We start from the raw sequence: 27,115 nt of genomic DNA on the forward strand, positions 1-27,115 counted from the left end.
AAAAAAAAAAAAAAAAGAAATATGTTTTGTAAGGCTGCCATAGATAACAATTCTTCTGATGGATCTGAGCAAAGTAAATTTAAAAATTCTTTCCCTTTGGGAAAGGATTCACCATTCAATATACCATTAAGAACATTCGTGATTCATAGGCAGAGGTCAAAATAGCAATATTAGCAGGAGTTTGGAAGTTGATTCCAACCTTCCTAGGTGACTTTGAAGGGTTCAAGTAACTGGAGATGTGGTAGAACTAGCAAGAGAACTAGAATTCAAAGTGGAGCTTGAAGATGTGACTGAATTGCTGCAACTGCGTGATAAAACTTTAGTAAATGGAGGAGTTACTTCTTAGGGATGAGCAAAGAAAGTGGTTTCTTGAGATGGAGTCTACTCCTGGTGAAGCAAGCATTGGTGGCATGACAACAAAGAATTTAGAATGTTATGTCAACTTAGTTGATAAAGCAGCTGGAGGGTTTGAGAGGATTGATACCAATTTTGAAAGAAGTTCTACTGTGGGTAAAATGCTATCAAACAGCATCACATGCTACAGAGGAATCTTTCACAAAAGGAAGAATCAATAGATGCGCCGAACTTCATTGTTTTCTTATTTCAAGAAATTGCCACAGCCACCCCCACCTTCAGCAGCCACCACCCTGATCAATCAGCGTCCATCGACCTCCAGGAAGGACCCTCACCAGCAAAAAGATTATGACTCGCTCACGGCTCAGATGATCATTAGCATTTTTTAGCAATAAAGTATCTTTAAATTAAGGTATATGCATTTTTTGAGACATTGCTGTTGCACACTTAATGACTACCCTACAGTGCAAACTTAACTTTCATGTGCACAGGGGAACCTAAAAATTCCTGTGACTTGCTTTGTGGCAATAGTTGCTTTATTGCAGTGGTCTGTAACCAAAGCCCCAATATCTCTGAGGTACATCTGTGTCTAGTTCTCCCTAAAATTGCCTTTGGTGTTTTCCACTTTGTGAACTCAAATTCCCTGGCTACTCTACTCCATTCATGTGATAGACCCTCTTCACATCCTTCCTGTCCCGTCCATCTTATGTCTCCTCTTAGTTCTCTCCAGGCCTTCTTCCCTGCTGGGTGGCAACTACTACTAATCCTGTTAAAGAGTTCATGAATACTAATGGCTTAATTTGTTACCTTCCACAGGTAACACATCTTATTTATATAGGAGCTCCAAAGAAACAATGCTTTTGTCCTTACTCACTCCCTTTTTTTTCCTCCTTCCTCCTCACAAGGAAAGACATAGCAGAAACTGAAACTGAATGGACACGTGATATTTTGGTAATGGTGAGGTACTGTTATCACGTGTAAGCACTGCCAACTTCACATGGTAAATAATTACTTAAATAATTTATTGAGAATTAAATAAAAGATTCTCTGCTCCTAAAACAGGTACAATTTATTCTCTCACATTAGGAATTTCTGGAGTTACTTGAAAACTTAAGAAAGTGTGTGCTTGTCCAAGATTGCTAGAGCATAATCTCAGTGATTATAGAAATGATATCTGTGTTGAGTTCTCTTTCTCTCCACATGCCTAGTGCCATGTCTGGTAGATACTATGCACTTTAATGTAATTGATAAGTTAATAATGAAAAGGCGTTTTTCTCACAATTTTGTAAATGGGTCAGACAGATAAATCTTATTAGTTTACATGGAACTATGACATAAATGAGTGATGGTCTGCCCTGCTGTTGTTACGGCTCAGATTTCAGCACTTTGGATTAATAATCCTAGTTGCTTTAATTCTGTGTCATCTTTTTATCTTGCTTTCACATTTGCAAGGCTCTCTGCTTCCATGTTTGATCTGAGTAAGGCTCAAAAGATCACAAACTGGTTATTTTAGCCCAAGAAAATCATGTACGGTAAATTGTCTGATAAACAATATTAAATAAACATTCTGAATTGACCATTGCTGCACATTATCCATGGAGTCTAGCCTTCTCATGGAATATTAAAACATGTTTGACTTGATTTAATATACCAGGTAAGTTACTTTAGAACTGATGTCCTTTGTGTGATAAGAGTTAAATTCCATTATTCAAGACTGGAAGGGCTAACTTCCAATAAGGGGAAAACAAAAACGTAAAGAGGGGCAGTTACAGAACTTTACCTAGAAAGGGAGCCACTGTAGTGATGGGACAAGGTTTCAGTGGAAGACACGACTGTTCATTCACTTAGCCCGGCAAATCCTCATGGAATACCTCTCTCCACGTGTCAGACAGTGGGAATGATATGAAGATAATTCTGGTATTTATCAGCCTTCAAGGGCTTTACGGATTAGTGGGGGAGATAAACTATAAAAGGGTAATCCTTAAAAAAGAAATTATCAGATACCAAAAGCCAGGACTTGGCTGGGTGCAGTGGCTCATACCTGTAATCCTAGCACTGTGGGAGGCCAAGGCGGGAGGATTGCTTGAGCTCAGGAGTTCAAGACCAGCTTGAGCAAAAGCAAGACCCCGTCTCTACTAAAACTGGGAAAATTAGCCAGGTGTTGTGGTGCATGACTGTAGTCCCAGCTACTTGGGAGGCTGAGGCAGGAGGATTGCTTGAGCCCAGGAGTTTGAGGTTGCTGTGAGCTAGGCTGGCACCACTGCACTCTAGCCTGGGCAACAGAGCAAGACTCTGTCTCAAAAAAAATAAAATAAAATAATCCAAAAGAAGTAAAAATAGGCCCTCAGACTCCAAATGCTATGCCCCGAATTGGGATGTGGGATATATTGTTTATCAGTGTAAGATACTAAGATTCTAGAGACAAAAGTACATTTATTTGTCCTGAATAGCACCTTGTGTATTTAGATGGTTTATTATTATTTTTTAATCAGTCGAGCAAGGTCAAACCACAGAATTATTTTGTGAGGTACAGATGATATGTATGGTGGAAAAACAAAATGTTTTCTTCTAATTTTGACATTAGCTGACTCCTCTTCTAAAACTTTAATAATGATATCATTCCCCTAGGAAAGGTCAAAGTGCTGAAATTCTTCACATATTTTGTAAATGTATGTGTTACTGAAAAACTGAAACTTAGCCAACCTGATAGATACTGCCAGGTTTCTTCAGAGCTTAGCAGAATATGTATCATGCATGACCTGTTTTTGAAATGGGATTCTGTGAAAAACAGCAGAACACCTTTTCTGGCTTCTTGTCTATTAACTGCTGACACTTGACACATTCCTTAAACAAGCTTATTAGCTCGAATCATGGCAGCTGGCTTCCTAAATCTACAGTCTTAGCTGGGGATTGTAGTTGCAGGCGATAGAATCAATTCTGATTAAGGATATTAGGGTCTTCATGGATTTTCCCAAGGATTTCAGAGAAGCAGGCTAAGAAGCTCAACACCAAGCGCATTGTGAGTTCTGCTCTAGGGAAAATACCACTGTTGCAGCCTCACTTTTAACAAGCATCTCACAGCTCACACACTGTCTCAGCCTGCACCAGTGACGCTTGAGAATGGCCAAGCTCTGCCACTGCTACCACGGAGAACTGGATGCCTACCTGCCGGAAGATGGAATCTGTGCACATCTATGTCCTAATGTTGCCACCTTCAGATTTGCTGTTTTGTGTGCATTGCCCTGTGCCTGGGCAGTAGGAAGTCTGGGCACTTGAATTCTGGCTTCTGTCTTTGGGGAAGCTCAACTCATAATTTGGAAAATTTTCCAAATACAATATTCCAAACACAATATTCCAAATACAATATCAAAAGATATTGAGCAGCAACTAACATGAAAAATGTTCCCTGCTCCTTTAAGCGACACACCACGTTTTACAAGCATCCTACTAAATGGAGCATAATGATTTAAGACATGGGCTTTGGCATCAGATGAACCTGGGCTCCAGTTCCAGCTTTCCCTCTTACTCACTGGGAAAGACTGGACAGGCTAGGTCCTCCAAGGGGCCATCCTCACGTCTGCGAAGTAGACCCATTAACACCATTCACCTCGTAGGAGGCTGTGAGGATGAAAGGAGAAAAGTGAACACGTTTGGGGATAGAGTTTACATCCTCATAGGACAAGTACTTACCCTCCTTACAAATATTGTTACTACAAATCTTTTTATCTCTTTCTTTTAAATCTTTTTGTTACAACCCATCTTAGGATTTTAAAAAGAATCTGATTTTTTCTTTGGTGTTATCTTTTTCATACAAGAATATTTTTTCCTAGTGAATTGTTTCACTGATGACATTATTGCAAAAGGTTTGCAGACCTTAAAAAATAAAACTTTTTTCTCCATTTTTCTGATTACATTGAAAAAAAATTGGAAAATATAGGAAAGCAGAAAGGTGGAACTAAAAATACCTCAAGATGCTTCTATCTAGAGATAATCACTGTTATAGATTTTTGTGTTAGGAAGTATGTTTTATCAACCAGAGGAATTGCAGATTCGTGGAACTGGAAGCAATCATGATGACCATGTGGTTTGAATTTCCCTGGATTCCCGGTGGTTGCTATGAACTAGCAGGCTTCTTTCTCCTGACTGGTCGCATCTGTGTTTTCTCCAGCTTCACGTTGGAGTGGAAAGGTCACTTGAAACCTTTGTTGCCAGGTTGCGAGTTTTGTTTTATTTATTAATTTTGTGTTGGGAGGCTTCAAGTTTTATGCGTCAGCCTCATGTGTCTAAACAGGGGAAGGAGAGAATGCCGGGAAATATTATTTGGCTCGGTGGAAGCCTTTGAGAGAGCAAGAGGGGAAGAAAATTATTCTTTTATTGTGAGTTTTGCCAAATGATCTCTGAGAAGCTGTGATATCATTCATATGCTGTGCCAAGCTGGATCGAAACTGCTCATCTTGGCAGACATCTAGAGTGAGTGGATAATTCCTTGGGGTTGGTAAGGGCCTTTATCAGAAATAGTTCCATAGGCAGTATTTACATAACTGTGGCGGAGTGTGAGAATAAACACAGCTGTGGCATTGCCCTAAATATTTCTATTCAGCAGGGAATTAAAAGAGAACTTTATCGCTGAACTACAGATAAACACAATTCATCAAGCAGTGGTCAGTTCAACTGGTGAACAAAATAGAAGTTATAAAAGACTGGCCCGCTGAAAATAGCTCCAATCAGCCATCACGACTTTATTGCTCCTTTACTCCCTCCCACCCTCCCTCCTCTTCCCCAGTTCCAGAAATGTAGGATTCATCAGCTAGCAAGGAAGTCGTCTAGATTTTCTTAACCCCAAGAAGGAAGTTTGCGGAGTGGAGGCCTACTCTGGCTAGCGTGGTTCCAGGTGCCATGTACATAGTCCTCATTTCAGAATGGTTCTCCTTTTTCTTTCTGGGTTATAGAATTGAATGTTGGTGGGAGTAAGATTTTTTGCCAAGAAGATGACTTTATAACTGCAAGGTGAGTTGAAATGGTCACATGATTTGCCATAGTTATAAATGATCTTCATCTTCCAAGTTTCTTTAAATGCCCACATATTTCAAACTATGCAATCCTGGTTCAGCTAGGCACAGGAGGATAGTTACATGATGTTTTAGTTTCCTAGGATTGCCTAGATAACAAAGTACCACAAACTGGGTAGCTTAAAAAAATAGAAATTTGTTCTCTCTCAGTTTTGGAGGCCAGAAGTCTGAAATCATGGTGTCAGCAGGATTGGTTCCTTCTGGAGGTTTGGAGGGAGAAATCATCCCATGTCTCTCTCCCAGATTCTGGTGGTTGCCTGTAATCCTTGGCATTCCTTGTCTGTGGCTGCATCACTGCGGTCTCGGCCTCCATCTTCACGCGGCCTACTTTTCTGTGTGTCTCTGTGTGTCTTTTCTGTCTCTTACGACGACACGCTCCTTGGATTTAGGACGCACCATAATCTAGTGGGTGGATTAATGAGATAATGAGATAAGGGTCTCATCTCAATCCTTACCTTAATTACATCTGCAATGATCCTATTTTCAAATAAATCACATTCTGAGGTTCCTCGCGGATATGAATTTTGGGGGAACACTATTCAACTCACTGCACATGGTGAGCTTCTTGGAGACAGGAACATGCACTGCAATTGCCTCTACAGCACCCAGTGCACACCAGACACGTCTTAAGTGTTCTGGAATACTTGCAAATTGGCTGTCATAGAATATTGTTTTAAAAAATAGCACTGCATGTTTCTTACTCCATTTCATAACCCAAAGAGTTGTACTGGAATTCTCTGTTTCAATATGCATACCTTGACTCTTTAACAATAGCGTAGCTAAGAGAGAGCTAACTTGTTTATGTGTCCATATGCACAGATAATATGAAAGCATTATGTTCACTAATACAGTTCCTTTTCCCAGTTACTGAGTCAACGGAGTCTTAAAATGCTAAAAGTGTAAGTGACAACTGCTGATATCTGGATTTATAGGTCCCAAAGCACTTTTGTAATTATCATCTCATCTGATACTCTGGTAACCCTGGCAAGGTTATTATTATCACCTTCATTATCATCATCATCACCACTTTCATCATCGTCACCACCATTCCTATTTTATGTGGGATGAAGAAACTCAAGGCTCATAAAAATGAAGTGACCTATTTGTGGTCAGTGTATGAGTCAGGGCTTTTAGTTGTATTTGACAGTAGCCCGACTTGGACTGGCTTAAGCAGAAAGGGGAACATAGAAGAAAAGTCCCAGGATATATGGTGTATCAGGGAGCCTGGATGCAGGTCTCTCATGTCTCACCTCTGCCTTCCTCTGTGTTGGCTTATTTGGCAGGCGCACCCTCCCCTCTGCATGGCAAGATGGCCATCGGCAGATCCTCAGTATATATGATGAGAAAAAAGGTCTCCTTAACAATTGCTCCAGCAGAAGTCCTGGGCCTGGGGCCCTTTGGCCCAAATTGGTTCACACCTACAGCCCTCAAACCATCAAGTTCCCAGACCATATAGAATGAGGATGAGGATAAAACCTGTTACTAGAAAAGGGGGAAATGGCAGCTAGGCAGACAGAGCAGCAAATGTTCATAAGGAAGCATAATTTATAAATGACAGCCTGAACTTACACAAGATTGTTTTAACCAATAGGCTGAACCTGTGGCTTTTCCTTCTCCTTCTTCTCTTCTGTCCAAATACATTGCATACACATGCATGCACATGGAACAAAGCTCAAAGGTGCAAAGTTATACAGTGAAAGTCCCCCTTCTAATCTTGTCCTGTCAAGTTCCCTCCTAATTGAACCCACCTCCAGACCTCTGCAGGTTGAGCCATCCCGTAGATGGTTTTTGCATTGATGATATACTGTTCCTCACCGTTCTTCCCTGTGCTTTTTTCACTCCATTGTATCAGGTATCCTTGGCTGTCTGACTTAATGACTCCAACCACCCAGGCACAGCGACATTTTCACACAACGTTTAGTTTTCACCCTTGAGTTTTTCTTATTTTTCTTTTCTCTCTCTCCTCCCTCCTCCCTTCCCTCTTCCTACTGCATTTCTTCATCTTTATCTTCTTTGTACATTTAAAAATTGATTAGGTAATTATTGGAGTTGAAACTGCATTTTTAGAAGAACATTTACTGCTAAATATTTGATCCTACAAAATGGTTCTTTAAGGGTATTTTGCCAGCAAAAAAAAAAAAAAAATTGCAGAAAGATGAAACCGTTTTCCATTTCTTTCCACCCCATAGTCACTGGGTAGCTCAGGCTATGAGAAAGCAAAAATAATCATCAATGGATGATTATAGTTCTACTTATGGCCACAACTCACATAAACTTGTACTCCTGTACATGAGCCTTTTTTGTTTTTAGAACAAAGAGGTAGATGGGGTAAGGGTGATGTATTATCAAGTTTGCCCCAGATCTTTCAGTATCTTACAAAAGATTCATGCATCTCTCCCCAAAGTTATTTTTTTCCATTCTAGGGTGGTAGAAATCGTCTTTGTATAACTTTTTAGTTTTTCCTGAGGCTTGCATTTTCCTTCAAGTCCAAGTTCTCTGAAAAGGAGTTGAGCCAGAGCCCACCCTGGAAGGCTCTCCCTACCTCATTGGACCACTACAATCTTATTGTACACAAATTTAGAAAGACTATTCATTGTAAACTAGAAATATTGATCAGGATGGGCTTGGCACTGTGACATTTCGTGCATATGTTATTTCATTTAATCTTTCCAATAATCTTGAGAGGCAAATATTGTGAACCATTTTATAGATAAGGAAATTGAGGTTTAGGAAGGTTAAGTAACTTGCCTAATGCCTCACAGCCAACAAGTCTTAGGGCCAGTCTGAATCCAAAATCCATGTATAATCTGGCATCTGTCCTTTACGCTGGTGAGAACATGGGCTGCTGAAAGAACCACTGTACAGACAGCCCAGGAATGGAATTTCTTTGCCTCTCTTCTCCCCTTTTGGGTTTTATTGGGGAGATGGAGAATAGGTGAGTGTAGAATGCTAAATCCTTTCATTTATTCATTGCACAAATAATTGACACTTTTCTGGGGCCAAACCTTTGCCAGATCAGCCAACATCCTTAACCCACTATCATTTTTGGTATTTTTGTGCTGCTCTCATATGCTGTCAGTGGGAGGTTCTTTCTCGTCTCTCCTGTTGTCATTGATCCTGAGTCCATTGTACATTACAATCTAGACCCACAGCTTAGTCAGGAAAAAGGATCTTCTCCCTCTTCACCCAAATCTTCAAGCTCTTTATAGGCTGCTGGTCCACAGCCCCCAAAACTCTCCCTCTTCATCAGGAAACAGGCTCTTTCCAGAACTCCAGGCTTCATCCAAAAGCCTCTCTGTGGTGGTTTTAAGATATCTTACAAATGCTTTGATACTCTTCCTTGTATCCTGATGGAGTCTAATTTTCCTCCCCTTGAGTGTGCATTGGACTTAGTGACTTGCTTCTAACAAAAAGACTAAATCAAAACTCATGGAATATGACTTTGAAGACCAAGTCATAAATAGCCATTCCTTTTTTTCCTTTGGAGGAAACAAACTGCCATGTCCTGAGGACACTCAAGCAGCCTCTGGAGATGCCCATGTGGCAAGGAACTAAGGCTCCTTCCAACGTGCAGGAGAATGAGCCATCTTAGAAGTGAATCCTTAGCCCCAGTCAAGCCTTCAGATGCCTGTGGCCCCTGTTGACATCCTGACTACAAACTCACAGGAGCTGCTGAGCCAGAACCACCCAGCTCATCCATGACCACAGAAACTGTGAGATAATAAATGTTGGAATTTTAAGCCACTTAATTTTGGGGGAATTTGTACTCTCCTAAAGTCCTCTGTTGCATGGCCCTCTGGCGACAACCACCTATAGGTGCAGCTCCTTAAGGGGCTGTTGCTTGGCCTCCACGAGGCCTGCTGTGGTCCTTAATCTCTATAATTTGTGGAACATTGAAAGCACACGCCCAGGCTTCAACCCCTGGAGCTTCTTACCCAGTGGGTCTGTAATAGTTCCAAGCATCTATATTTAACTAAATGATTAAAAAATAAAGAAAAAAGAAACCTATTCAAGGATTTCTGAAGAATACTCTTGGTTGAGAACCTTGCTGCTCTTTTTGACTATAAAAAGCCACAGTCTTCTCTACTCTGCATCTTCTGTGTTCTTTTTCTGTGGACTGATTGTGAGGAGCTCAAGTCACCATTCAGCTTGTCCCCTCAGCCGTTGGGGAGCCTGGCAAACAACCAAGCTCAAACCTATCAAGCAGCCCTTCTCAAACTCGAATTGCATCAGAGTTACCTGGAGGATGACCGCTGGGCCCCAGAATTCCTAGTCACATAGGTCTGGGGTGGAAACTGATCATTTGAATTTCTAGTATGTTCCCAGGTGATGCCGCTGCTACCAGTCTGTGCCCGCACTTTAAGAAATGTTGCTAAAAAGTATAGGACCTGTATTTCAGCTTTTCTTCAGAAATAGTCCAAGATCCTACCTATGTCACGGGCAACAACAACAACAAATGAAAACAAACAAAAACTCATCCATTTTTGCCTGGATAAGAGTAATCCATGGTGAGAGAAATTCTCATTATGGTTATTTCGGAGGATAGGAACTGGAAAGGGACTATGAAGGGACTTCCGGGGTGCTCGTAACATTCTATTTCTTGATCTGAGTGGTGGTTATATGAATATATTCTCCTTGCAAAAATGCATTTGAGCTGGACACCTACAATTTGTGTACTCTTCTGTCTGTACATTATACTTTAAAAGTCTACTTAAAATGAATAATAAAGATAGATGATGTCGAAACCTGGATGAAATGGGCCTCCCCATCACCAGCCCGTGCCTCTGTTTGCAAGTTGCTTTCTCCCAGGGGCGTGCTGGCAACCCAACAAAGATTTTCTTTTTTCTTTCTTTCGTTTTTGCTGGCATCGTTTGTGTATGCGATACCCAGGGAGTGTCTGCTTCCCAAGCTGTCATTTCTTTAAAAACAAATATGGGTCTTCAAAAGAAATTATTGTAAATGAAGTATTTGCATGTTTTAAATTGCTGCAATAATATTGATAGAATAACCTGAAAAGCAAGATAACCATCACTATCAATTAAAAATAAAATAAAGCTTCAAAAAAAGAAAAGAAAAGCAAGTTGAGCTCTTATGAATGCTTTTGAGAATCCTGGTTTGTGTTCTGCGGTGCAGCTTTTCTGAAGAGTAAGAATTTCAGGAGGGAATGAAAACTCACCCAAGATTTACCGCCCATTTCTTTGAAAAGTTCTGGAGGCATGAGATTTTTTTTTTCTTCTGGGTGAGGACAGATGTCACCTAAAGAATGCCCTGTTTCATCACATAAAACTTTTGGAGTCTTAGTGAGGAAACTTGTTTTGCAGATTTTTTTTTTTTTTTACCAAAAATGCTAATTATTGCTAAAACTCCTCTAGAGACATCCCACTTTCCAAATCATTCCTTTTCTACAGTGTAAGTTGATGGGTTAAAAGGTTTATTCACTCTAACAGATTGGTTTCAAATGTTACTGAGGCCAGGCAGGTTGCTTTGGGTCTTCTAACTTTCAGGTGATATGCAAAATTGTTATTTTGAAACTCAGGAGCTAAGTAGGACACTTTTAAGCATATTTGTTGGTGAATATCAGACTTCAAATCACTGCAGAAGACAATGGGTCATCCTCTATTGGATGTTGTCTTATCTAAAGGAGAGACATTGTAATACAATATTTAAATTCACAGGCTTTTGAGCCTAACTAAGGATTTGAGCCCCTGCATCGCCAACTGTGTGGCCTTGAGTAAATTAATTCTTTCTCTCTCCCTCCAAACTTTCATTTTTTTCCTTCTGTTAAATAATATTAGTCAGAGGGCTATTAGGAACATTACATACAATGATATAAAGGATTTAAACCTTTGCCTGGTACATAGTAAACTCTCAAGGAATGGTTGCATAATTATTAAGAAATGAAAGGAAATTAATAAGTGAATAATTTTATTCAGTTTTGAAATTCCAGTTCTCCATGTCTTTCTAATGCAAACAGGAATGAATAAATGATATTTATTACATGTATACATAAATGAGTAAGTAGTGAGTTTTTTTCTTCCCTGCAATTAAAAAGTATCCAAAAATTGTGGGAAAAGTGGTTGCCCAGGGATTTGGGGGGGGGTGGAGAAGGGGTAACTAAAAAGGGGTAGTTGGAGGGAGATCTTTGTGCTTTTTGGTAATGGAATAGTTCTGCATTGTGATTGCAGTGGTGTTTACACAAATCTATACATGATAAAATGACATAGAACTATATACTCACATTATACCAAAGTCAGTTTCCTAGTTTTGCTATTGTACTATACTATGTAAAATATAACCATGGGGGGAAACTGGGCGAAGAGTATACCAGAGCTCTTTGTACTCTTGGTGCAACTCCATGCTAATCTATAATTACTTCAAAATAAAAAGTATCTATTGAGAATTTCCTCCTTTTACCAGAATTACAGTATGTAGATTTGTCACTCTGTATCTCTGGTGATCCAGTTTGAGTTCTGGCTTAAGCTTTGGTGTTTTCCCTTAAATATAATACTCTAAGTGCATCTCTCTCCCCATTGTTACCCCTTCCAAGACCAATTCACTCCTTCACTACATGGGGCTAAGGATTAAGTGGTAGTTAAATATGCCACGGATAGGACTCCTAAAAAAATGCAAAGTTTGGTCATCTTTGATTGTAAAATATTCTCAATTGAATTACACTGGGCAGTAAAATTAAGTATTAATACGTGGCTAGGTATTTCAGTCTCCTTTCTGCCAGCAGCAGCAAGGATATGAATATATTACTAAAATCCTCTGGGATTAAGACAATTTAGTATCAGCTCACAGTTGGAAGTCCTGATAGGATACTCCTAATAAGCCAATCAGCTAAATAGCAAGAAAACCAGACATCCTTAATTCAGGTGATTTGGTGGTTACACAGCTGTATTTCCAGGATGTAGACCAATGCCTGACCACTTAATAAATATGTATGGATGAATGAATGAGTGAATGAATGAATGATGGGACCATTAAGATAAGCCATGAGAAAATTACAAAGTCTAAAAGTAAGAGTAAAGAATTAGTTCATCTTTGTGATTCAGGTCTTGACAAAGCAGGATCTGCCAGGGAACCCTCTAACCCTTCTCTCTTTGCTTCTCTAGGCAGCTTGAAATCCACTCTCCAGACGCAAAGCACACGGTCGTCCTAAGGAGCAAGGACTCAGCCACTGCTCAGGCCTGGTTCAGTGCCCTCCATTCCAACGTCAATGACCTGCTGACCAGAGTGATTGCCGAGGTCAGAGAGCAGCTGGGGAAAACAGGCATTGCAGGGAGCCGAGAGATCAGACACCTTGGCTGGCTTGCAGAAAAGGTAAGGAAAATATCTCTCTCTAATAGTCATTTTCCCCAACATTCCCCCTGCACTTGTTGTAACCACTGAAGTTATCTCATTCATAGGCTGATTCTCTCGTTCACAGTCTATATGAATTTCTCATGCATCTGCAACAGGTTGCATACATTTGCATTATAGAGGGGCTTTGTCTTAATCAAATTTGAGTCCCCTGCACATGTCAAATATGTGGCAAATTGCAGGTGGTCACTAGTTGTTGTATGGATGAACGAATGAGTTGATTTTAACATCCATATATGAAGGGCAAAGAAAAATAACTCAAACTCATGACAGAGCTGTTGCCTTGGGAGGCAAAAAAGTTGAAATTACTGCTTTAAAAGGGTTTGTGTGGGTATTGATGAGCCTGCTTATTAATAACATGGACACTTTAGGGATGATTCAATTACACATTTACAAATAATAGCAATAATAATAATAGCAGTAGGGATTTCTTGGGCAACTACTATGTGCTGACTCTTTTCATATATTTTATTGTATTTGTGCCAGCAGGCCTGCAGGTCCTAAATGTTATCATTAAAGAGCGCCTACTTTGTGTGAGGCCCTGTGCTAACCAGGAGTGGGGAGGGGAGCATTAAAATGAATAAAGACTTAGTCTATGTCTCAGGGAGGACAGCTGCTATGGAAAAAAACTTAGTGTCACATTAACACTGTCACTCTGATTTCTTTCCCCAAGTTATGTGATATGTTAAAGATAGTAAAGCTCACTTTGTGGCCATCTCTAGGGAGTTACTCATTCTCTTCATTTCAAAGCATCGAGCCTTTGCCATTGTCCTTACACCTGATTGCTGTCCCTTGAACTGGACCTTGAGTGCTCAGGAACACTGGGCTTTTGGGACAATCTGACCTCCCAGTGACTCGATTTCTAATAGGTGGTAAACAGGAATAATGATCGCTGCAATAACAGTTTTCCTGCCAGTGAACCCTGTCATCGGAGAAGGCCCAGTCAAATGGCACTTTGGAAATAATACTTGAACACAGCATTCGGCTGTTTTCCACCATTGTTCTTGTATGGGTTCACAGCAGTTCATGTATGGGTCTCAGCCGCAAAGTTCAACACAAAGTGGATTCTTCGGTTTGGTATTGTCCTATCTCTTGCAGATTTCAAAGAACCAAAGGGACAATGCAATGCGGGTGGTGGGAGCGTCCAAAAGCATATTAACACAAATCGCAGGTTGGCTTTCATAAGTTGATGTGTTAGGATTCTTGATGAAAACACCATAAATCTGGATGATTGACATAATTTGAAAAGTCACAGTCTCTAACAAAGTCTCCACTTTTTACTCTCTCCAAATTCATGTGTTTTTAGTAGGAGAAGACCTGTTATTCAGGGATCTTTCAGTTGCAAAGGACAGAAAGCTTAACTTACTTTAGCTTGAGCAAAAGGGGATGCATGGCTTCTGATAACTGCAATGTCTAAGGATAAGCTTAAGGCATGGTGCGATCCAGGGATTCAAATGATGGTAATAGGCCCACCTCTTCATCTCTTTGTCCACTTCACTGACTTATTCCCAGACAAGCCGTCTCTAGTTGGCCTGACAGTTCTAGGTTTGTGTTTTCCTCACACCTAGCTATCTCAGTGACAAGAAGCTTCTTTGCCCCAATCATTCCAACAGAAGTTCTGAGATTACAGGTCTTACTTGACTGACTTGGATCATATGTTCAGCCCTAGTTGGTGGTGAGATCAGCCTTGCTCAAGTCATTTGCACGGAGAGATGAGAAGGAGTGGTTCTCTCATAGTAAATTAGGGTATTGTGCAAGGAAAAGAGTGGAGAAACACCAGGGGAGCAAAAGCAACAGACATTCACCATAGAAGGACCAGGGAAGGAACTGATTGTGATGAAAAATGCCCTCACTTGGTTAAGGTCCTGAGGGGACTTGGAGATATACCACATATTTCAGGGTTCTGGTAGGAGATGGATGGGAAACTCAAAAGGGATGATTGGAGAGGATTTAATGCAGGGTAGTTTATATGGTGTGGCCAAGATAAGGGACACCAATAAGAGATGGAGAAGCACTCCAGGGCTAACAGCAGTGACCATTTCTTGACCTGAAAGAGCAGAGGAAGGAGCAGTTACCTGAAATTAGCAAGATGTGTAGCTGGAGAAAAGCACCACCCACTACCGGCTGTGGTCTTTGGGAAAGAAACACAGCCTCTGCTGACTGATCTCCTGCTGGTGTCTCCCAGTGGCTGAAGCTGGCTGGAAGTGAGAGCCAAGGAGCCCTACTGATGCGCCAGGGCAGAGAGCAGGGTGGAAAAAGTAGGAACCGGATCTGCAGGGGCAAAGGGTGGCTGGCCAGCATGCACATCCCCGCACCTCATGAGAGGATGGTCTCAATTCTCAAAGGTGCTTTTCTCTCATCTGTGTAAACACAAACCGTGTTTAGAATCATTACCATTTGGATGGTCGAAAAACGATATTGCATCATTATTAGTGATACTGAAAAATATTCCAAAGGTTTTGTTTTCTCACTCATAAATTGTCTTCTGCCCTTTGTTTATCCCAAATTATTAGTAGACACATTATTAGGCGTTCCCATGGAACAGTAGTAAAGGTGCATATAAAGCTCTTCCTATTTTTACAGTAGTATTTTTCATATGATGTAATTTCAGACTGTCTTACAGATGTCTCCTTGAGGGTATTCGTAAGAGCAGTTATGACTTATCATGGACAATTATTAGAAGGAAGAATGTCTTTTATTGCCTTTATCTTCACACTTCTCGAAAGATTACCATAGATCAAGTTCAAGGGAACAAATCCAAACTGGAATTTTTTTGCATAAATATTTAATACTGGCTCCTAGTGTGGAGACATATGAATGGTTTTTAGCAAAATGTTACAATGAATGGCAAATCCTTAATACTATACCTTTCTTATATTATCACAAATATCAGTGAATTCACTTGGTATTTGTAAAGCTATAAAGTATGATCCTATATATATTCAGCTGTAATTTACCTTCAATTAATGTCCTTTGTGTTTTCCTATATTGTTAAGCTTTGACTTTGTAGATTAATAACAATAGCTCTGTGACAAGATTGTACAAATTATATTTAATTTCACCTTTTGGGAAGTGGACTTTACATGAACAAAAATAATATGCAATAACAACTTCCTTTTTAAATCCGGTTCAGTACAAATCCTAAAACCTCCTTGACACTACACAGCAGGATATTAAGGTTATTCTTCTCTTTGAGATGGTCTGGGGACCTAAAGAATGGCTTTTGAGAAATGATGAGGTTTTGAGTTAATGGGGAGAGTTCTCTGCATGCCAAGAGAGGAGAATGAGGATGACAAAGGAGAGGAGGCCTGCGTTGGCACAGCTTGTAGGGAGAACAGGCCAGAGGCAGATCTACAGGGACACAAGGATTCTTCCTGGAGGAAGGTGACAGGACAACCTCATACCTTGAAGTGGCACCCAGTTATGGAGGAGCTTGAAAGCTGGACAGAATGGTTTAAATTTGATTTGGTGGGTAATAAGAAGCCTTCATATACAAAATCAGACAGAGAGTAACTTCGAGGTGAGGTCATCTAACACAGCCTATTCTTTCTGCAGATGAAGAATCTGGGCCCAAGAGAATGGAAGGTGTTTGTATCTAAAGTCACACCCAAAACTAAAATACAGAACTAATTATAGAGTAGGACAATGCTGTGATATTATTTCTTCTTTAATTTTTTTAAAAATTGGCAACTCATCTACTGTAATCACTTCTTTTTATTTCAGCATATTATGAGGGTACAAATGTTTAGGTTTCATATATTGCCTTTGCCCCACCCAAGTCAGAGCTTCAAGCATGTCCATCCCCCAGACGGTGCTCACCACACCCATTAGGTGTGAATATACTTATCCCCTCCACCCTCCTCCCACCTGCCCGACACCCGATGAATGTTACCACTATATGTGCACATAAAAGTGTTGATCAATTGATACCAATCTGATGGTGAGTACATGTGGTGCTTGTTTTTCCATTCTTGTGATACTTGGTAGAATGGGCTCCGGCTCTATCCAGGTGATCACTTATTCTCTCCTTAAACTCTAGTGACCTTTCTTGGACTCTGCAAAGTATCAGGGCCAGCGCTGGGCCAATGGCCTTTGAGCTGGGGCCATTTTCCTTGTTTTCTTGACTGCCCGTCTGTTAACAACATCGTAGCTACAGTTCTGCGCTGCTTTTCTCTGGGAGTGCCGGCACCTGTAGGCAGGCCATACCTGTCAGCGTAAAGCCTTTCCTGTGATCATATTAGCCTCTCTGAATTCTTTGCAAGCTCCAATCTGGCCTAAGAGGGGCCATAAGCACTACTTCCTACCCTGACTTGCACACTGCACCATGCCCCAACACATTTTTTTCAATCTTTGTTTTTCAGTTAATCTTTTTACAGCTGTCATTGCATTGAGGTGTTTTCAGTGGTCCGAATTTCATACAAGAGAAACACAAGCTAAGTTCTGACTCTCTTGCTACGGAGAAAAAACAGTCATAAACAGGGACACGGCAGAATTGTTGAGTTCTGTTTCATGGTCAGTTCATCAGGCGTTGCCTTTGCTTTACCTTATTATATCAGTTTGTAGATTATTTGTCAGGTTAAAATGCAAAAACACAACACAACAAAACAAAAAACCCTACTGGGAGCTCTGAGATGCAAGTTCAGTTCTCAGCTCTACTCATTCCCATTTCAGTTTCTTTCAAAAGGGCATGTTTGTATAGCTGTGCCTCCCCGTGGTGTTATTGGAGGAAAGGAAGTTGGTAATTCGTATTTATTACATGCCTAGTCTGTTTCAGGCAATGTGCTTTAAATAATCCCAATCCTCTGATGTAAACTTGGAGAATTTGGGTAACTTTTCTAAGATCTCTCTCCTAGCAAGGGATAGAGCTGGAATTCGAGCTGCTCTTTCCAACTCCAAAGCCCAGCACTTTCCACTAAGCTGAGCTAATAAAAGGGTCCAGGAAACATCTGTCCACATGAATAAAGCCTTCTAGAATCCAGTCTCAGAGCAGTACCCACAGACCAAAAGCACAGTTTCAGAACTAAGAGACGTATCAAAATAACTCAAATCCTTTGTTTACAATTATAAAAATAAGGGAAATACACATACCCAGGCAGAGTGATACTAAAATCTTTGCTTCTCTCCTAGCCATATCTATCCCATACCTCAACTGCTTTCATTCCTCACATGACTCCAAAAGAAGAAAACCAAGACGGAAAGATTCTCTCTTCTCTGTTCTTCCCTTTCATCCTTGACTATGTCAATCTATTAAACCTCTCTGGTTGGGTCCCTCCTTTTATCTTCCACACAATAATCCTCCTCCCTTCTCCTGTTTCTTCCTAATTGTATACTATAGAAGTCCACAGGATATGCCCTACATATATCTTTGATAGGACAGGTAAAGGAAAGACAATTTGTGCATACACACACACACACACACACACAAACTCACACACATACAGAGCTAGCCTTGCTTGGCATGTTTCCAGCACCCACGAATTTCAGTTATTATGATTTCATTAAATAGTCCCAACCAGTCTCTCAACAAATTTCAGTTGGCATGGTATATTAACTGTGAGTAATTTCACAGAGAACAAGCTTCGCTGCTAGCTCTTCAGTCCACAGATCACTGTGTGTGAATAGAAGGTGTGTGTCATGATCATGACCAATCACATCACGTCTTTCAAAGTCTGTCGGTGATTGGTCCTGCACACCTGGTAGTCAGTTCACACACAGACAGCGAAGTGCATAGTGTGTTTCCTCTTTGTCTGCCATTGATAAATCTATATGACATTTTACAAGCATGGGTAAGAGAAAGAGGGACTTGTCCAACAAAGATGACGGTGCAGCAAAGGGACGAAAAGTGATAATGCTGAGAATGAAGTTTGAATCAATCATAAATGGAGTTATAGAAGACATGGCTGACATGTCCATGGGATTGTTCACACTGCTATTGTTCAAGAGCCCCTTGATAACAGCCAGAAGAACTTAGGCGAGGCAAACTTATAACCGTAAAGGAGGAGAGTACCTGTCATGAAAGGATGAACCAGAGAAGGTGATGCTGGTGGAAACCTCACATTAATGGAACCCTCGGAGACAGTTCACATCATTGACAGTGCAAAAGATAAATGTTGCTGGCTGACCCAGACTTAGAAAGGGTAGGACAACATTCCAAAGCACAGAAAAGATGCTTGTTCTGTATCATAAGTTGTATGAGGAGAAGGCAACAAGCTCTGCTCAAACTATTCTTCTTAAGTTTTTACAATGAAATAAAGCACTTTAATGTCAATCTTTAAATTAGCGATTCCTAAATAAACATTTACTCTTTTTTCCATTTCTATATATATATATACACATATATATATGTGTTGTGTCCAGAAAGTATCCAGCCGTTGTTAACATAACGTGTTCATAGTAACATGGCTGGATACTTTCTGGACAGCTCGTATACCTAACAGTAAGACAGTTCTTAAAATTTTGATAAAAAGTTTTAAAGGTCATGGAACAATTCTGATTCTTCCAACTGATTATTATGATCGCTTAGTGTGGTTTCAGCTTTCACACTTGTCTTTATTGCCCGGCACCACTGTGCGTAGGCAGGACTGCCTTCCTCTCAACGTGTCTCCCTATATCTATGTATCCATCCATCCCTATCTGTTTATCTATGTAAACATATAAATCTCTCTCTCTCTCTCTCTCTATATATATATATATATATATATACACTATAGTCTCACATAATTTGTTAGACCACTATTAATTTTCAGTTTCAACAAGTGGTTTACTTTTCCCACCAAATTCCAGGTAAATATAACCAACCAAGTAATTTCATTCTCTAGCACATTGCCCAGCTATATTAGAAGAATCTCAAGTGTAGATGTAAAATAGCCCTGGCCCGAGTAAAACAGTCTTCTGGTGATCAAGATCTTGACGTTGTAATTAACAGAATGATACTTCTGGAGCCTCTAAATATATCAGTCCCACCTTCTGCCTAAAAATCACCTAAGTGGGAATTTCTCATCACTTCTCCCAGGGAGAACAGTCTCTGACCTGAGGGAAACTCCCATCTGATAAGAGATGGAAATAGAACTACTGTCCAGGCTGCCCCTGGCTTGCGTCACCTCTAAATCAAGACGGTTGGTTATGCTAGGGAACACAGACTGTTAATGCAATTAAGTGCTAATAGGCCTGTTGTGTTGCTTTAAAAGGCAGTCAGCAAGTTCCTGAATGAATCACTTCTAAGATGGAGCAAGACTTTGAAAAATCTGGCAACAGCTTGGGTATCTTCCTGTTAGTCTTTTGCTACAAGTGTTTAAATGTGTCAGTGTGAATTTAAATCAAATTGCCCCATCTTCTATTCTCTCAAATAAAACATCAGAGATTTTAAATTGGGATGGGTGGGGGGATGAATGGCAGAAGCAGCCATAATGAATGCATGAAAATATACCCACTTTTCTGCATGCCTTCACAGTCATGTGAATTTAGTAAATTGAATTTAGCAAACTGAATTATTCTCACCAAGGTGGAAATATCAGAGCTGCCCATGGAAGAGAAATGTACATTTCATTCCTTGTAGGTTGATTCACACAACTTCATATAGGTCTGTTCAATGTCTTTGGAGAGGACCATAGAAATTGGATAGAAAGCTCACTGTGCCTGGTTTCATGGTGCCATGCTTTAAATGTATTTTCAAAGTTCACGTTTTGGAAATTAATCTAATGCAACAGAGTTAAGACCTTTAAGAGATGATTAGGTCATGATGGCTCTGCCTTCATAAATGGGTTAATGCTATTATTATGAAAGTGGGTTAGTTTTCACAAGAGTGGGTTCCTGATGAAAAGGATGATTTGGCCCCTTCCTCCCTCCCCAGAAGGGGCCAACGCATCCTCTCATGCATGTGCTCTCTTGCCCTTCTGCCTTCTGTTGTTGGATGAAGCCTTGGGGGTTCAACCCCTGCCCCAGTGCACCCAGGATGCGGGACATGGACTCAAAGGAGCTTATTCTCCAGCTTTAAGACTTAATGTTGTTTTCCCTGTTGGGCTTTGGGCCCAGGTACCCCTTTCTTCTGTCTTCCTTCTGGAATGGGAATGTCTGTCCTATTCATGTACTGCCATTGTATTTGGAAGCAGGTAACTTGTTTTGATTTCACAGGCTCACAGCTGGAGGGGCTTTGCCTCAGGGTGAATTGTGCTTTGAGCCTCACCCATATCTGATGTAGATGCAACTCTGGACTTTTGAGTTGGTGCTGGAACAAGTTAAGACTTTGGGGTCTATTGGAAAAATCTTAAGACTTTTGGGTCTATTAGAATTTATTTTTCATGTGAGAAGGACGTGGATTGGGGGGGGCCAGGGGCAGAATGCTATGATTTGAATGTGTTCCCCAAAGTTTATGTGTTGGAAGCTTAATCCACAAAGCAACAGTGTTGAGAGGTGGGCCTTTTAAGAGGTGCTTAGGTCATGAGGGCTGTGCCCTCATGAATGGATTAATGCCGTTATCATGGGAGTGAGGTTAGTTATCACAAGGGTGGGTTTCTGATAAAAGGGATGATTTTGGCCCCTCCCCCACCCCACTCCCACCTCTCCTGTGCATGCTTTCTGGCCCTTCTGCCTTCTGCCATGAGATGATACAGCAAGAAAGCCTTTGCCAAATGCGGGCCCCTCGACCTTGGACTTCCCAGCTTCTAGAACTATGAGGCATAAATTTCTTTCCTTTATAAATTACTCCATGGTATTCTGTTATAGCAACACAAAACAAACTAAGACACATGGCTAGCAGACTCTGCTAGATTTAGTTTTATCTTATTGGGCATTACAGATTGCCTTTCCTTTATGAAATAGATGTGTTCCAGAAAAACTGCCTGACTTAGTAAAGAAAAAATGATTTTCCTATTGATTTCCATTATTTGACTTTTCTGATCCCCTCCTATTCACCCCACTAGTGAGGGAGGGATTCCCCACCCTAAAGAGAATGAGATGGCTAAATGCACAAATCCCAACACCGGACAAATGAGATTGACAGTAGTTTATTAGGCAGGAACACTCAGCCTGGGAGGAGGCCACGACACACCATGCAGGGCCATGTTGGGGTTGCAGCAGGGAGCAGAATGAAACAGCAGAGGCTGTGGCAAGCAGGCTTTGTCATAGGAGAGAGTGAGGCACACCCTCCTTCCTGTGGGAGGATGTGATCGGCTTGCTTGAATAATTTTGCAGGCCGTTGGGGAAGTAAAACCTGTTAGGTTAAGGACCAGGAGGAGTGCAGCTGGTCTAGCTGGGTAGTGGGCATATCAGGTGAGACAGAGGAACTCACCTGTAGGCCTTTGGGGCCACGTGGAGCTCAAAGATGTCAAGGTAACACATGACATTTCAGGCCTTACAATGATCATTAGGTTTTCCATTACTGAATGCCTCAGTTAGAATTATTTAGGAGCAGAGACTGAGATAGAGATTCTTGAGGAATGATTTATGAAGGGAGGCTCTTAGGAGAAACCTATAAGGAAGTGAGGAAGAAGCAGGGTAGGCTGGAGAGGAAGCTAAGCTCGATTTCAGCTGAAATCTAACTTCGGCTTGATTCCACCGGGAGCTTGGGAGCAGGAATGGCAGCACAGGGCTCTCCCACCTTGCGCCCAGGGAGCCGGGATTTTGCACACCCACATAAGCCAGCCACCGGCCGTGTGCTGCCCTGGAAGTGGAGAAAGGCCATTCCTGTTGGCCAAAGACAGTTCTCTAGAGAAGGAAAGGATTACACTGTCAGTCAACACACACATCAGGTGAGGCTTGGGTGTTAGTAAAGGGAATTCGGCAGGGGACCAGCGATACCTGCTGTAATCACTGGTGTATTCCCATGAGGGAGGAAATCCCAGCAGATGTACGCAGGCACTTTAGGTGGGACAGAAATAAAGCTAGTGGCCAGTTCTGTGCCTGCTGAAGGTTGCAGCTACCACCTAGAAGTTTACTTTTATTTACAGCTGTATTCAAATTCTAATAACTGACCTTGGCATTTACTTGCTCTTTCTTCCCTCACATCATGGAATAATTATTTTTTAAATGCTTTGAAATTCCCAAACATCATTTTCAGAGTCCCTTTGCATCCTTACATTTTTGGTTTGGGCTTTTTATTACTTCTCTGATAGAATTGGGCTGCAATGCAATGCAAATGAATACATTACGTTTTCCATCTCGAAGTTCCCTCGAGTTGGTATTTTCATGTTTTGTAAGCTGAATCCATTTCCTGGCTTATCAAGTCAGTAAACTTGAAGTTTTTTATATTGATTTTATTTAGAATTAGGGATAGAAATATTCCTGTCTGTAATTCTGGAACCCGATTTAACATTATCCATATCTACACGTGATCTGCGTCCAGAGGAGAGAGGGGGTCTTCATGAAGCCTCGACAGTCAAGCAGGACTCTCAGAATTACCTCACTCACTTCTCTGTCATCCAAGAAAGACCCTAAAATATTCCCTGATCTGTTTTGGCCCCGCAGGTCATAATCTTGCAGAGAAAAGAGGCTGCTTCTTATATAGGTCTGTAGCTCCAGTGCCTAGACAGTGGCTGGGAAATAGTAAGTGGTCAGTCCATGTTTGTCAAATGGGTGAGTCAGTGGACCAGTGGTACTAGCCAGAACGTGATTACCTGTTGCAAGTAGACACTGCAACACATTTTCCCAGGGAATAAAGTATAATTCACATTATGTGTTCAAAGTGGCTTTGCTGGGGGATCATTTCTCAACAATCACCCTTTCACAGGAGAATGCTCAGATCATGGATTCTGTGTGATTTAGGGATTTCCTTACTTGGAAATGTCAACCTTCTCCGTTTGGAGTGAGATGCAGGTATGATGATCTTTGAATGGCTATGTCTTTATTTTCCATGAATTTATCATCCTTCTTAATGAAAAGAACACTAGAATAGAAGTCAGAAAATGAGGACTCTAGACTCAGGTTGCTAGTTGCTCTTTTGCTCCTACAAATTACACAGCTCAGACACATGCTTTACTTATTCCATGGGCTCTAAGAACCAAGGATTCTTACAGAGCTTTAGAGATAGAAGGAGCAGAAAAAAATAATAGAGTACAAATTAAGGAATTTTATGTTACTTGACCATAATCATGTAGCTAATTTGCAGCAGGCATGAGATTAAAACTCATGTCTCTCTAACTTGCAGTCCTGGGCATAATTCACTCTTCCTGGGTGCACCTGCCATCCATGCAAAGTGTTGTGAGAACTATTCAGAATTATGCAAACACATGACCCTGTCATTGCTGTGGGGAAGTGTGGGGAATTTCTAAGGTATTATCTAGAACTTTGGTGAGATCAGAGGTAGGGATAGAGATTGGGAGTACCTCCAAGAGACAGAGTCAAAAAATGGAAGAGATGCCTGGGAAAATGAGAAAGAGAATGAAATAGCAGCCAAACGCTGGGGAACATCAGCAGTGAGAAGAAGATGGAATGAAAGTGAGGAGTGAGAAGAAGATGGAATGAGAGTTGGTTTCTGATCACAATGACCCCATGTCAAACCTCCTCTTGCTCTAAGTAGAATTGACACTTTTCTCCTGTTCTGAAAGGCTTCTAAAATCATTCACAAGGCTCGTTTGTGAAACTATTTTATTTTGGCTCATAAAACATGTGGCTGTATAGTTCATCTAACTCTCCAACCTCCCTCCCCTACTTCACCCCTTGTCTGTTTCTCATTCCTTGATCTCATTCTCTGCTCTGCATAGAAACAGACTAAATCTTGTGTGAACTATAATCTGTTGGATTCCTCTTAGTTGCAGGTTTCCCACACTCTACCCCATCTTCTTGCCCTGGTTAGCTGTCCACCTGTAGGGCTGCTTTACTGCTCATTAGCACCTCCACTAATGGGCGTAAAGAGGGAGAAATGCGAATTAACCCAACTGGATTCCTATCAGAGGGGAAAAAATTATACTGGGGGCCTCTATTAGGGAAGGTGGAGTTTGTGGACAGGTCTGTGAATTTCACAAAATTTCAGTTGAACATTCATTTTTGTGTGTCCAGATTTTCCAACACGTACACTAAGATAACTTGAAGTCAATAGTGTCAGTACTCAGAACACAAAAATATCCCTGGTGTGTGTGTTGGGGGGAGGGTGCACATCCCTGCTGCATAATTTAATTGGTTATATCTTAGCTATTAAATTCAAGTAACAAATATTTTGGCTAAGGTGAATTCAGAGAATCTAGAAATAAAGTTGAAGCCATATAAATATAATACAAATTTATTGAATGAATATGTAGGAGGCAGGGAAGGGCAGTGGGTGTTGTACAACACCATAGTATAGAAGGAAGAGCTTGGGCCTTGGATGGGGACCTACCTGGATTTTAATCCCCACTTTGTTACTTTACTGGTTGGGTGATCTTAGGTAAGTTTCTTTAAGACTTCATTGGTCAGTTTTTGTGTCTGTAAAAAAAAGAGACATTAATACTTACCTCAAAAGAGAATTTATGTGGCTTAGATGAAATATTTTATGTAAATGTCTGGCACAGGGCTGGCACATGGCACTCAATAAATTTAGTGCAACAGAGGAGGGCAATCAGCTGTCTAGCTTGCACATCTTTTTGGAAAGGTAGCATTCACTTCTGAGGAATATTTTTGGAGTTGAATTTGTATAGAGGCTTTTAGAAATCTCTAAATTTGTGAATGCATGTAAAATATGTACACATACTTTTCTCTATTAACTGCAGTGAAAAGGATATGCACTGGGCCTTTTGCTAAAATGTGGACTTACCAATTGGCTCAGAGCTACCAATTCAATATTCTATATTCTTTAGTTTATTTCTAACTTCTATTTTATGGCAAAGAACTATCATTTTCATACAGCTTTCATCCTCACTACTATCATTTGGCCTTTTAGGTCATTTTACAAAAATAAACTGAGTGTTTATTTGTGAAGTGTTTGTCTTTCATGCCTTCATGCAAGGGGAGAACAGTGAAGTCATGCTGACATGTCTATGGAGGGCTGTCAGCTAGGATTCCTCTAGATTTGAATGTCAACCCACACTTTTAGAACTGGCCGTCAGCAAAATTACAAACTACTGGAAGTCATCATCGTGCAAAGTTGCACAGAGTAAAAACTATATTAAATCCATGAAGGCCAAAGATCTACTGTAGTGATCGAGTAAAAACTGAACTTAATAAATAATCAAAATGTATACCCAACAATAGTGTGGCCAGAATTAGGGAGGAAGAAAAAACAGTGTAAACCGAGGTTTGCAGGGAAGCTTGCTGAGAAAAATCAGACTTGAGCTGGTCTTCAAAAAGGAGAAAAAGATGTGAAAGCTTTGTCTCGGTCATATGTGACCTATAGCTTACTTTCACAGAAAAAGTCCTCATATGAAGATGGTGGAAACGAGGTCATAAGTCAAAGTTATGTGAATCAGTCCCAATTTCCCTGTAAATGGAATGTGAAATTTATATATATATATGGGTATAATTTTAACCAAGACCCTATTATCAATCTTACAGATGTAACTATATATTTAATGAACTTCAAATTAACTTTTCTAAAGTTATATAAACTTGATTTTATGCCAGGCATGGTGGCTCACACCTGTAATCCCAGCACTTTGGGAGGCCAAGGCAAGAGGATCGTTTGAGGCCAGGAGTTCCAGACCAGCCTGGGCAACATGGCCAGACTCCATCTCTACAACAAATAAAGAAAAAAATTATCCAAGTGCAGTGGCATGAGCCTGTAGTCCCAGCAACTTGGAAGACAGGCAGGAGGATCGAGGCTGCAGTGAACTGTTACCATGCCAGCACACTCCATCCTGGGCAACAGAGCAAAACCCTGCCACTAAAAACAAACAAATAAGCAAACAAACAAACACCCAAAATAAGCTTGATTTTAAAAGGCAGTTGTTAACTAAGTGTATAAAAATGTTTTTTAATAAATGCATAAAATAATATATTCATAATGCCTGTATTTCTTTTCATTGGAAGAGATCAGAAGTTGAAGGAGAAGCATTTGTAGAAGTTTAGGGTTCTTGATGACTTGTGTAGAAACTAACCCATAGATATTGTTGTTTTCTCTTTTTGCTATTTAAACTTTTCTTATAGAAAACAAGAACCTTAAACATAATTGCTAGTTATTCTAGTGCACTTGAAACAGACAGATTTCTGGAAGCTTCACCATGGACCTTGATATTTTTCTATAATAAGTGGACCTCGGAAATGTGGAAACCAACTTCCAGCACTAGATTTTTCACCCCTTGACCCTTTTCCACATTGTTTTTCCTTCATTCCAAGCTTCAAAGCTTTAGCTTGAATAATAACTGGATTGAAAGGTAATATTACTATTATCCAGAGTCCAATAGCCATAAGACCAGAAAGGAACTATC

The 27,115-nt window shown here is 40.6% G+C and overlaps 1 protein-coding gene across 1 annotated transcript in view; it reads left to right on the forward strand.

Moving 5' to 3' along the window:
• SNTB1 (syntrophin, beta 1 (dystrophin-associated protein A1, 59kDa, basic component 1)) overlaps nt 1-27,115 on the forward strand; it is a 246,229-nt gene that overhangs the window by 144,534 nt on the left and 74,580 nt on the right. Inside the window, exon 3 of the mRNA XM_012646567.1 lies at nt 12,539-12,746. Coding sequence (XP_012502021.1) covers nt 12,539-12,746 — 208 coding nt within the window. The remainder of the gene's footprint in view (nt 1-12,538; nt 12,747-27,115) is intronic.

Source organism: Propithecus coquereli, unplaced genomic scaffold (genome assembly GCF_000956105.1).
Source record: "Propithecus coquereli isolate 6110/MARCELLA unplaced genomic scaffold, Pcoq_1.0 Scaffold247, whole genome shotgun sequence".
NCBI classification, from domain to species: domain Eukaryota; kingdom Metazoa; phylum Chordata; class Mammalia; order Primates; family Indriidae; genus Propithecus; species Propithecus coquereli.